The 13,081-nt window shown below is 36.2% G+C and overlaps 1 protein-coding gene across 1 annotated transcript; it reads left to right on the forward strand.

The window, feature by feature from the left end:
- Positions 1-3,103: 3,103 nt before the first annotated feature.
- LOC131434183 (phenoloxidase-activating enzyme-like) lies at positions 3,104-5,080 on the forward strand. The gene is made up of 4 exons (XM_058600837.1): positions 3,104-3,218; positions 3,327-3,494; positions 3,555-4,416; positions 4,471-5,080. Exons 1-4 carry the CDS (start codon positions 3,149-3,151, stop codon positions 5,078-5,080), a joined length of 1,710 nt encoding a protein of 569 aa, XP_058456820.1. The 5' UTR covers positions 3,104-3,148.
- The last annotated feature ends 8,001 nt before the right edge of the window (positions 5,081-13,081 follow it).

Below are 13,081 nucleotides of genomic sequence, written 5' to 3' on the forward strand. Positions count from 1 at the left end.
AAATTCAGGAATTTAGTATGGGACTTAAACAGCTTTCATTTGAATCTAAATTTGTGACAATCGGTTTGGCCATCTCCTAAAAAAGTTGGTGCACCGATTTTTCACAATTTTTACACATTTTACCCCATAACTCCGGAAGCGGATGTCGGATCCTAATAAAACTCAGCAATTTTGTATGGGACCACAAGACCTTTCATTTGAATCTAAGTTTGTGAAAATCGGTTCAGCCATCTCCGAGAAAAGGTAGTGCAAAAAAAACGTTACATATACACTTACGCACATACACACACAGACATTTTGCGTACTCGACGAACTGAGACGAATGGTATATGACACTCGGCCCTCCGGGCCTTGGTTCAAAAGTCGTTTTTACAGTGATTGCAAAACTTTTCTATATGAGATAGGCAAAAACAGATTTATAATCCGATGGTATTGGCTTCGGTTGACGTCGGTAGTACTGATTTTCAGTAAAAGTAGGCGGAAATGTTTTAGTGATTAATTTTCAATGAATTTTCATAAACATTGTAAAACAAATTCCACATTGATAAAATTATGTTTTCGGCTTATGTAATATAATCGGCGGCATGATTAAAATGTGATAGCCGGCGCGCTGATCATCTTTCTCTTAAATTGGCGGCGTGTCGAAATTTTCGGCGACGGCGGCGTGGCGCGGCGGCGCACAGATCTAATCATTACACCACTAGGAAGATTAATACAGGTTTTTTCTTTAAAAATGCTCCAGTTGATTTTTTTATTGTGGGTAGGGATCATAATCAGCTATCTTGCAACAAAATTTCATTCAAATCGAAAATGTTTTTTTTTTGCAAATAGGCTTTTAAAATCTATATTTTTTTTTCAGAGTAGCAGTCGATTAGGTTTTTTTGCATGCTTTTATTCGAGAACTGGACTAATTTTGAAAAAAAATCACTCATACAACACTTTTTCTGTAGGATTTGTCAGTTTTCGACTACAGCCATTCGAAAAAAATTGGTATAAAAAGTTTGGCCTTTTTTCAAGAAGCAGTCTAGATCATTTTTGGAAAACCAAATTATGCAAAATGTTTTTTTGTCACAAAGTCTTCATATTTAGCAAGTTTCATTAAAATCTGAGAGGGTGCTGCAATATTAGTTCGAATTTGAGTGCATTTTCAAAATTTCATAACACCAAAGTGTAACGAAACTATTCCAGATTTATGTTCTTAAAAGCTTTCTCCCTGTTTGAGTATTTTCTCTAATTAAATAGGTTCAAACACGAAACATCAAAATCAACCGAATCTGTAAATAGATCCAGTTAGTCTATGATAATACATGAACACAGACACACCGAGTGCGCAGCCCTCTATCTACGTCAGACAATGGAACTACATCCATTCCCCAAGCCTTAGTTCTTCTGTGAGCATATCCGCTGTCAGACGTTCGCAGTGTGAGTTACGTTTCAAACAAGAGCGATTGCGTCATCCAGCTGCTGGTCGTTTGCATTACAACGATGGGAAACCTTATACCAAATAAGCCATTCTTATGGCTCTAAATGATATCTAAATAACCATTAAGGTTACTGTTTTGTAAATCGGAGATAAAAATCATCAGTTTAGTGCAAATCTCGAATTATTTGATTAGCTTTGTACGCAATTTGAACCAAACGAGCGTAAATGAAGCTGCCATTTGGCTGCACCGCATTCAAGAAAAATGTTCCTAACAGTGTTTAATATGGATCAGGCTCAATTTGCCGAAAGCCATTTCGCCGAAAGCCGTTTCGCCGAAAGGGTCATTTCGTTGAATGGACCACTTCGCCAAATGGGCCACTTCGCCGAAAGCCATTTCGCCGAAAGGGTCATTTCGCCGATTCTTGCAATTGTCTTAATATTATAATTTGGAATTGATTTAAAATAAACACAAATGAATGATAATACGTTAACGCCCGTTTTGTTGACCTATAATTGTACTTCTTGACTAAAAATTGTTCTTGTATTGATTCATGAACCTCAGAACGGAGTTCCCACGGAAACTTGTTGACTATTAGCCATTAAGTTTCAAAGCATTTACATAGGTGTATCTACCAAGCAAATGTGTGTGATATTTTCCGTTTACTAAGTGAAAAAATATCTAATGCGGCTTCGACACATCGATTTGATTCGTGTGCTGTACGACCTAGCTACCGCTTCGTATGACTTGTGTTACGATTATATTTGTGTAATGATTTCTTATAGGTCAAGGCTCAAACTTACAAATAACTTGGAATGGTGCTCTTCTTTCTGGAATACAAACGTAATCATCCGTAACCAAATAGTCTTTTTCAAGACTCCATAAAACCACTAACGGTCCTTTTCAAAACTCCAAAAGTAACATGAAGATTTTCTTTAGAAAACTGTCTTAAATCGCCGCTCTACTTCCTAGAGTGCAAACGCAATGTTTAGAAACCAAATGGTCTTTTCCAGAACCACAAAATCTTGAACGATCAAACGGTATAAAATCAATTAATATAATATACACACATCTCAAATGCAGTCCTACGTCAATCTCGCGGTTATGTCTCTGGCATTACCTACTCCAACTTGGTGGACGATTTTTGTTTCCAATTCCTGGTTGTAAAACCTTACAAATATGGGTAGAAAATGATTATTCACGTGTTGTCATCGAACGTATGATTTAAAGCTCGATTTCCGAAAAGTAAACAAAAAAGTGTTCCAAAAATCGTTTTTAGATTTGAAACTTGGGTAATTTTGAACTTGATCTCTAATTCTTCGAGAGTGAATACTGGGTAAATTGAAACGGTGATTCACTTGTGTCAAGTCGTTATCAAAAGAATTAAGGATTTTTCTTTACTCTTCTCTCCATCTGACAGAAATTGTTCTTAAAACTCTCATTAACACTAGACTTTTCGGTTAAAAATGATTTGAAAAAAATAGTATATTAAAAAACTTGGCAGATTCTCGTAAGCTCTCTCGACGAATCCTCTGAAATTCTCACAGCCGTGTATCCCGAGATGCTATGCACTGCTAGTGCATTGAATAAATCAGAGAGAGAGAGAGCCGGCGATCCTCGGATGCTAAGCTCAGCATCATTGTCAATTTCTGAACGAAAACCAGTCTCGTCCGTAAATTATGATCAAGCGGCTCAGTCGGTGTCATCGTACGAGTTCGAATCTTATCATGCGGGTAATCCCCATAGTTGTGTTATTGTTGATGCTGTCTACGGATTGCGGCTTCACTGCGAAAGGAGGTAATTTTGGTTCTAGCAATGTTTAGAATACCACTTAGGTTGACAGTAATTGGATTACTTTGTCAAAAACCAAATAAATTTGATTGTAAATGCCCTTACATGTTTCAGTTCCATGCGGACAAAAGCAGCTCACGTTTCTGGCTTACATTTACAAAGGAAACGCAGCCCTCGAAGCGGATTGGCCCTGGCATGCTGCCATTTTCCAGAAGCAGAATAATGGAGGAGAAGACTACATCTGCGGAGGTAGTGTGATTAGTGAGAATTTTGTCCTGACTGGTAAGTCAACATTTACTATTCTTATTCTAGTTAATGTATTACAGAATTGCAATATTTCAGCTGCTCACTGTACGGTTTCCTTCCGAATGCCACTTTCGGCGGATAACTTCCTGGTCAAGTTGGGACTACACAACAAGAGTTTCCCCAGTGAGCACTCCAAAACGTACGAAGTGGTGGAAGTCATCCGGCATGATTCATTCAATATAAATAACTTGAAAAATGATATAGCTCTACTAAGAACTGAAGAGGACATAACTTTCTCCGACTACATTCAGCCAATTTGTCTCTGGCCGGTGGAAAAATCTGACCTAAACTCGATCCTTACATCCAGAGGAACCGTAGTGGGCTGGGGAGTTGGAGACGAATACAAATTGGTGGACATTCTGCAGCAAGCCAGGTTATCCGTGGTGGATTACGCTACTTGTTTGAAAAGTAAACCGGAACACTTCAGCAAGTTGCTGGCAGATGACAAAAGTAATTTTTGTGCTGGTAACCAAAACATGACAAATGTCTGCGATGGAGACAGCGGCGGAGGGATGTACTTTCGATTGAACAACGCTTGGTATATTCGCGGTATTGTCAGTGCCGGAGCACGTACGGAAACTGAGAGACGATGCGATCCTCAGCAGTTCGTAACCTTCACCGATATACCGTATTATCTGAGGTGGATCTCACAGCATCAAGAAAACGTGAAGAAAAGGAACCTCCTCAATCTGGGAAGTTGTGGGTTGGATTTCTATAATATCACGGTTCTCGAGAACGAAAAATCAGTATTTCTTCAATATCCGTGGACTGCCATGCTTGAGTTTAAAAAGGAAAGTTCTCCAACGGTTCAAACAATTTGCAATGGAGCGCTCATTCACCCGAGATTTGTAGTCACTGCTGGACACTGTGTTGACGGTAACTTTAGGAAGCTTAAACTGTGAGTAAAATATCCTTCACTGGTTTAAGGATGCGTACAATTCTTCTCTTCCAGAAATTCAGTTCGACTGGGAGAGTTCAATCTGAAAACTAATCCCGACAACGGAATATCCTATAACGGTGAAAGTGTATCCACAACAATTCAATCGATTGAAATCGAAAAAGTGTTCGAACATCCACAGTTCAATACACCAAGGTACGATAACAACATCGCACTTGTCAAGTTGAAGTATCCGGCCGACATTAGTAGACCAAACGTAAAGCCGATTTGTCTACCGACGTTGGACGACTACAACGAACTGTACACGATTACTGGTTGGCGGCGAGTTGGTAGACAATCACACGTTCTAAGCCGGGATACTGCCTTGTTGGAAGATCTGGAAAAATGTGAATCCATATACGGAAATATCAGCATCAGATTGAGTTCCGAGGGTAACCATATCTGCGGAAGCTATCATCATGAAAATGTAAATTATTGCTTCCATTTTATGAGTGGAGCACCATTGCAGTATGTGAAAAATGCTGATCGGAAGAATCAGTACTTCCTGAAGGGACTTTTCTCGTTCGGGTTTCCTAAGTGTCAACTAAACTACACGGACGTGTTCACCAACATCAATAAGTTTACTAAGTGGATTGCTAGCATCGTGAACGGAGAAGATGTTTGATAGTTTAATAAAAGTATCTAAACTATAATTTAATCTAAAAGTTCTTTGATTTACAAGTTTACTTGAAGCAGTTACTGTGAGTCTGGTGATAACAGGTGTAACCAAAAACTTTGAGCCATAGGTTTTTTTTAAATCAAATACTTTTAATGTACACGGAAAAAAATGTATTACCGGTACCATGAATATTGAATCATGAAATCCTGAACCATGGCATCTCATAAAATTTCATGACCAAAATTATTGATATCATGAATATTTTCTTAAAAGATGTGTTATTGTTCATGATATCAATCGTTTTGCCCATGAAATCATAAATTATTATTCATAATAGACATGATTCATGATTTCATGAATTTTAATCATGGTACCGGCAATGCATGTTTACCCGTGTAGGAAACTTTCCCATACAACACCCTCATTGAACATAACTCAAAATTGAGTGACACACCACTCAAATTCATAAAAAGTGCACGTACTCTATGCTTGAGTTACCACCAATCTACTCATTTTTTAGTTAAAGGACGAAGCTGTCAAAATTTAAGTGTTTTTACTCAAAATAAGAAAAAAATATTCTTTCAAACTTTGAGTGAGTTTAACTAAAAATTTGAGTTCCTTGCACTCAAAATAAAGAAATTCTTCTTCCTTAATGTTTATATACATGGATTTCTATTTAGTCATTCGTCTTTCCTTTAAATGAAAAGTGCTATAAAGTGATTAAAACCTGTTTTCTTTTGACCGCTTTGGAGTTAAAAATGAATGATTTTAATATCCTTATGTTAGACGTCACACTTAGCATAATTGAAACCACAAAATTACTATTGAAAACAACTATGATTCATGATTTCTGGTTTCAAAAGCCGGATCTAGAAACGGCAATGAAAAACGGCGTATTCTTGCATTCCTAAATTCGATCAAAATATTCCGATAATGAAAACGCACCCAACTGCAAGAAGCATTTTTTTACTCAAATGTCTGAAAACTTAACGCTTACTCTAATGTATGAATAAATGCAAGAGAACTCATGGCCTGCGTAAATTTTACTCGAATCCATACTCAAATTTTGACAACTCAAACCATGAGTGGACATACCAAAGATCGTGGCATGATACAACGGTGATTTATCGTTGTACTATTGAACAATCCAATCAGCGTGGTCACGATTTTTTCAATTTACTTGAGTTTGAATGAATGCAGATGGCAAAACCTTACAAATATGGGTAAGAAAAACGATTATTCACGTGTTGTCATCAAACATACACACTTAGAAAATTTCGCAGAATTCGGTGATTTTTTACCGAATTTTCAACAGCTGAACCTTCGGTAATCAGTTCGGTAATTAAATTGATTACCGATCGTTCGGTAATTGCTGAACTGTCAAAAAACTACCGTACACTGTAAACCAATTGGATCTAACTGATTGTTCGGTAATTTATTGTTTGTTTTCCTTTGGTTAAAATTCTGGATTTTCGGATTTCAAAAAACAACACAAATTCACAAAAACGAATGAACGAAATTCCAACCTGTTATGGCTATGGTTTTATTCCACAAAATAAGGTCAAATGTTCCGGCTGACCGGAATTATGAGCGCCTTCCAAAACACTGCACAATCCGTCGACTCCTCCAGAAATTACTCTCGAATTTGTGTAGGCAGCTAGTGGACAAGTGATACAAAATTATTTTCTGCCTATAAGTAAACAAAAAGCTTTTAGTGGTTCAAATGTTTTAAAAACTTTCGCACCTGTACCTCAATCCATTCGATCAACTCTTCAAGATTGTTTTGTTTGGTTAATAAAAAGACACTTACTAAAAACTGTTTGACAGTTAGTTTCATGACAATCAGTTTTCGCAGAAGTTCGGTTATTGGAAGATAATTTTACCATACGGACAGTATGGTTTTTACCGTACTCGGCAACTATTCAAATTTACCGTATGAATTGTATATCTATTTACGAAATTCTGTAATGAAAATTTACGTAAGACTGATCGTCCGGTAAAAATTTGCATAATTATTGTAAAAGAAAACTCATGTACCGAAATATCGGTCATTTCTATAGATTACCGAAATTTCTCGCCAAAAATATTACCGAACAAAGGAATTAAATCTTAGTGTGTATGATTTCGAATTGTCCTATACTCTTGACAATTTCGGATCAAATTTGAAATTTTCATTTCACATACAGATTTGATTCAGATGATAAAACATGAGTAAATAGACTAGTCATAGAACTTTTGATCATAATTTATCAATTAATCTCAAAATCCAACCCAAAAAACAAAGAATATCCCAGATTTGAAAACAGTACCCAACCTTACTTCTTCGAATTTGGTATTTCATGTTACGATTTCTCCATAAATATCAATCAAACATACCACGGAAAATTACTGAATCATTAATTATCGATTTTTTAAAAAAATTTTGACACGTTTTTGTATGTTAGTATTCGATTCATATGAAAAAAAAAATAAAAACTGAATTTCGTTCGAATCTTCAAGCAAAATCTTAAAATTATCACCATCGCTTAGTTCAAAGCTCGCCTCTCGGGCAGCGCAGCGATCGCAAAAGAGTTGATTGGATTCTTCAATCGTTGTACTGTGCCAAAGACATTATATTAACAAGATATCCAGTTCTGACATTTCCCGAACAAATCATTGGCAACATCCTTTTTGCAAGCATGGCTCCCTCAGGCGAGTCCGCATTGAATTTCGTACATAGAAATAGGGGAAAGAAATGTCAAATTCGTGCGCGCCAAAATAGCAGCCCTGCGCACCCATACAATTGACATGATATGATGAATGTGATGCCGTGCGATGGCGTTGCTGAACTGAAGATTGATTTCGCTCCAAGCTGACAGGGTCTGACTGTGCATAATCATATCACTGTTTACTGCCACCAGCGCCATTGGCGAACGATGGTGAACTCACGAAACAATATTTCCGTTCAATTTATGAATAGAAGAATCCTACCGACTCTTCTGCGATCGCTGCGCTGCTCGAGTGGCGAGCTTTGAACTAAGCGATAGTGATAGTATTCAGATTTTGCTTGAAGATTCGAAAAAAAGCTTGTTTTTTATATTTTTTCTTATGAATCGAATACTAACATACAAAAACGTGTGAAAATTTGGTAAAAAAAATCGATCATCAATGATTCAGTAACTTTCCGTGGTATGTTTGATTGATATTTATGGAGAAATCGTAAGATGAAATATCGAATTTGGAATTTGGATTTTGAAATTAACTGATAAATTATGATCAAAAGTTGTTTCACTCGTCTATTTACTCATATTTCATCATATAAATCAAATCTTTATGCGAACTGAAAATTTCCAATTTGATCCGAGATTTACAAGTGTATAGGACAATTTAAAATCATATGTTTGATGCGACACGATAATTGTCGTGTTTTACCCTTATTTGTAAGGTTTTGCATCTGCTCTCGTTCAAACTCAAGTAAATTGAAAAATTCGTCCTAAATTTTTTAAATGCATGGGATAAGAATCACCATAACGCTATCTCGTGGTGATCACACTGATTGGATTCTTTAATAACCTTTATTTTATTTTGAAAAAAATCTCTGTAAAATGCTAACAAGCAGTATAAAGCTTATATACTTCATCAACGTTATATTATTATTATTATTATTATATCGTTTATTTATCCCCGGTTTTAACCGTAATAAACCCATTATGAGATTATATTCCAGCCCAGTAGACTATTCTTCATAAGATTTATGAAGCAAAATGAAGCATCAAACCTATGACAAATCTGTTTCGGAAAGATTTCAAATTCTAGGTTATAAAATAAGCTTTATGATAAACATATCCTTTTTATGGAAATTTCGTAATGAATAAATTATTATGTTGATAGAATTTTTCTGGAATATGTGTGTGCCATGTCGTTTTGGATGGTTACATACTAATAATATCTTACATTTTTCAACTATTTAAGGACTCGATGTTAAAAGTTTATGCGCTCTTATTTTTATCGTGAGTATGCGGGTGAAAAAGGAATTATGATTGAAAACCTTGATATATATGCGGATTTGGCAAAAGTCGGCATGATTTACAAACAAAATTTAGTGATTCATCACCAACCAGGTTTCGTTGCATAAAAAATAGAGCTACTGTTCCGAATACTAATTCTAAAAGCCTTTCATATTTCCTTAATTTTCTATTTTCAAATGATGTCAGTGGAATTTCCCTAATGCTAATTACATTTAAACAATGAAGGAAAAAAATCATGTATCCCAGAGCAAACGTGTCATAAATGTTTCTTAACCCCATAGAATTTGTTATGAGTCATCCGATGAACACTCACACACAAAACTATAGTCTAATAATTCAGAGGGACATTGATTATATCTGTCACAAATCAGTTACTAGGAATACACTTCAAACCCATTATCGATCATCGGAGCTGGGAAATCAAACTAAGTTTTGAGTTGTTTCGTTTCACTGTATATTCATTCTCTGCGCAAAATATGACTGTCACTTCATCGTTGTACACGTACGGCGTTGTACAGAAATCATTGTACCGAAATCACATGTCTGTCAGTGGTATTCGATGAATTATAAAAAACTACGAATAAGTGTATATAATATATTTGTGCTCATTCCTCTCCGTGTAAGCATATACCCTTTCTGCGATTGCTGCGCTGACCAAGTGGCAAGCACACGTAATATGCTTTTCCGGAACAAACAACTTTGGAAAGCTTCAGTATTCCTCTATGTTTGAATATACGAAACATAGCCCGAAAAAGTTTCAACATAAACTTTACAGTGAGCTTTCACAGCTAGATTCGGTGCATAACAAGCGCTACGAGTGACCGTTCAAGCCAAAATGGCGGCCGCTTAAAAGTTGTTATAGCTAATAGCAAAAAAGTTTACCAGTTCTAGAAAGATGAATGATTTTCAAAATTTATATTAGCACAGAAAACAGACATACAGAATCGCAAAAGAACTATTTTGGGTGCTGCAAGCACAATTTTTGTTTTACTGTTGGTTGAAATGATAAGTGTATGCTTGTTTTATTTCGTTCAAACTATCGTGTGATTTGAAGGGCATCGAAACAAAGATGTTTTTACATTTAAAGAAATTGTGTCAAAATTGCTCAAATTGTTGTAGTTAGAAAATTTCTATAATTGGCAGGAGAACTGGTTATTATTCCGGAACGTAGTGAAACGTTTTGAAAGATCACGAAAAATAGTCGAGTATGTGTATCTGTTATCGAGTCGTATATCTGTTATCTGTGGTATAGTAAAAATTTAAATTTTTCGTTTGAGATTTATTAGCAGGGAGATATGCCAAATATTCCTTGAGGTGAAATGTGGCGGAATGCGCGCATCGCGTTTTTTTTATCAATTATTCGAAAACTAGACCCATTTCCGAAAAATTAATAAACGCTTAAGTTTTCGCAATGAAAATTTATCACAACTAAGTATTGTTAGAATTTTGAAATTTTGATTTGCCGAGCCGTAATTGGTTTTTGAAATGTATAAACGGTTACAGTTCCGTGCCACGGTGATGGTTTTAGAACTGAAAAGTAGTGTACTTTAGCCGAAACAGTCGAAAGTTCACATAAACTTTTCCGCATTTTTTTATTGCTTGCCCGCTGCTGTTTTGTATTGAGATGGGGTGAGAAATACACGGTGGGCACGGTAGTTATTTATATCGTGAGCAAAAATTACATATCAAATAATGATACGAATTTACTGAGTATTGGGCTTTGTGTTGAAATAAAAACGAGTTAAATACAACAAAATGGGTATTGTAAGAAATCGTTTATTTTCTAAATAATATAATAATAATTCTAAATATTGTGGAATTTGGCGTTTCTGTTTCAACAGACTTAGCTAATGCTACGATCCTATTGACACAATTGGAATATATTGGCAGTAATTCTAGTCCAGTAATTTATTTTGACGTATTATTCGATAAGGAAATTCGAAGACGCTCTATCATGCGTGTCAAGTGAATACTTCTACATAAATTTCATCCCATCGGCGTGAAGGGTCTAGTGAACTACTGTCAAAGATACCGAAAATACTAGAATGTTTTCTTGTCTTCAATCGTTCTTCTGATGGAGAATCCATGCTTGCTACTAAACTCAGGCGTATACATGGCAAGCAAGTTAGTCAATACATATAACCTCATGTAAGTCAATCATAATTACTGATAATTCATAGCTGAATTAGGATATATTCAAAGTGTGAAATATTGAAAAATTCATTTCAAATCAATAAGTCTTTTTTACAAGCTAAGAAAACGAGTGGTAAGCCCACCGCGCTCATTCACTGAAAATATTCCTGGTTTTTATGTGTCGGTATTTCTTGTTATGCTTTGTGCGACGATTCGACTCAAGCGGTTAAAATTTTGCGCGCCTTCTTGTCTTTCTCATATAGAAAGGTTATGTAATCACTGTGAAAACCGATTTTTTAACCGAGGCCCGAAAGGCCGAATGTCATATACCATTCGACCCAGCTCGACGAACTGAGCAAATGTCTGTGTGTGTATGTGTGTATGCACTCGACTTTCTCGGAGATGGCTGCACCGATTTTCACAAACTTAGATGCCAATGAAAGGTCTCTTGATCCCATAGGGTGCTATTAAATTTATTTGAAAACCGGTTTTATTCAACTAAGATTTAAATTGAAGGCCTTGTAGTCTCACAAGTTGCTATTGAATTTCATCTGGATCCGACGTCCGGTTCTAGTGTTATGGGGTAAAATGTGCAAAATGAATTTAATACGTGCAATCGATTTTCTCAGAGACCGCTCATCCAATTTTTATAAACATATATTCAAATGAAAGTTCTCATGGTGCCACATGAAACTCCTGAATTTCATTCGGATGAAACTACCGAAGTTATAGTGTTCAATATTGTACACCGTCACTTAAGCCAGCGAAACAAAAACCACAAAAAATTTTCCTAAACTGGACTCAAAACTCCATAAATCGATAGCCATTATCAGTAGTCAACTAAACAAACCGATTCCAACTATTCGGTTCCCGGTCTCCGATTCCAGAAGCACCGAAAATAGTGGTCATAAAGACTGTCCCAGAAAGTATGGACGCACTTTAATTTCGCTGTAAATAATTCACAAGTGTTAGATATTCAAATTTTTTTCAATATACCGATAATATTAGACTACAACAACAGAATATTATTCTCAACATTTGCTACTTAGCCATTGTAGACTAGCTGGCGCACCTTCTTGCGAACGTTCTTCGTTAAACTCCGTACAGACTTCTTGGCGACAAGTTTTGACACGTTTTTCCAATCTTTTTAGAACTGTTGAATAGTTTCGGCTGCCGAGACATGTTTCCTAAGATGTGCCTTCGTTAATGCCCAAAATTCCTCAATTGGTCGAAGTTGTGGGCAATTTGGTGGATTCATGTCTTTTGGGACGAAAGCGACATTTTTGGTAGTATACCATTCTACCGTTGATTTCGAGTAGTGGCAAGAAGCAAGATCTAGCCAGAAGACAACAGGATCCTTGTGGCTTCGAATCATGGGTAGAAGTCGTTTTTGTAAACATTCCTTGATGTATATTTCGCTGTTCATTGAAGCAGTGGTGATGAAGGGTTTCGAAATCTTACCACCGCAGCTACAACTGCACAAGTGGTTAGAGAAGAGTGTAAACAACAGGACGTAGCCATAAAAATTGACAGATTCTGAACCATTGCGAAATGGTAGCGGTTTTTGGTTGCGTCCATACTTTCCGGGACAGTCTTTATATTCCAAAATTTCACTCACTATTCTCAGCGATGGTTTGACCGATTTCCACAACAAAGTTGCCAGTGAATTTCATCCGGATCCGACTTTCGGTTCCTCAGTTATAGGGTAAAGTGTGTTAAATATTGTACACCGGCATTTAAACCGATGAAAAAAAAAACAAAACCCAAACCCAAATTTATAACCCTTCTTAAGGGGGTAAATTATGAAAAAAAAACATTTTCCTTTCTTTCCAGTACTATCCTTCAACAAAATAAACTCAAACGTTTT

The sequence above is a fragment of the Malaya genurostris genome, chromosome 3, assembly GCF_030247185.1.
Source record: "Malaya genurostris strain Urasoe2022 chromosome 3, Malgen_1.1, whole genome shotgun sequence".
Classification (NCBI taxonomy): Eukaryota; Metazoa; Arthropoda; class Insecta; order Diptera; family Culicidae; genus Malaya; species Malaya genurostris.

Excerpts from the sequence above, each read along its gene's own strand:
- LOC131434183 (XM_058600837.1), top strand. The coding sequence starts at position 3,149 with ATGCGGGTAATCCCCATAGTTGTGTTATTGTTGATGCTGTCTACGGAT. Across the intron at positions 3,219-3,326 it reads CGGCTTCACTGCGAAAGGAG|TTCCATGCGGACAAAAGCAG; the intron begins GTAATTTTGGTT and ends TACATGTTTCAG. Across the intron at positions 3,495-3,554 it reads TGAGAATTTTGTCCTGACTG|CTGCTCACTGTACGGTTTCC; the intron begins GTAAGTCAACAT and ends GCAATATTTCAG.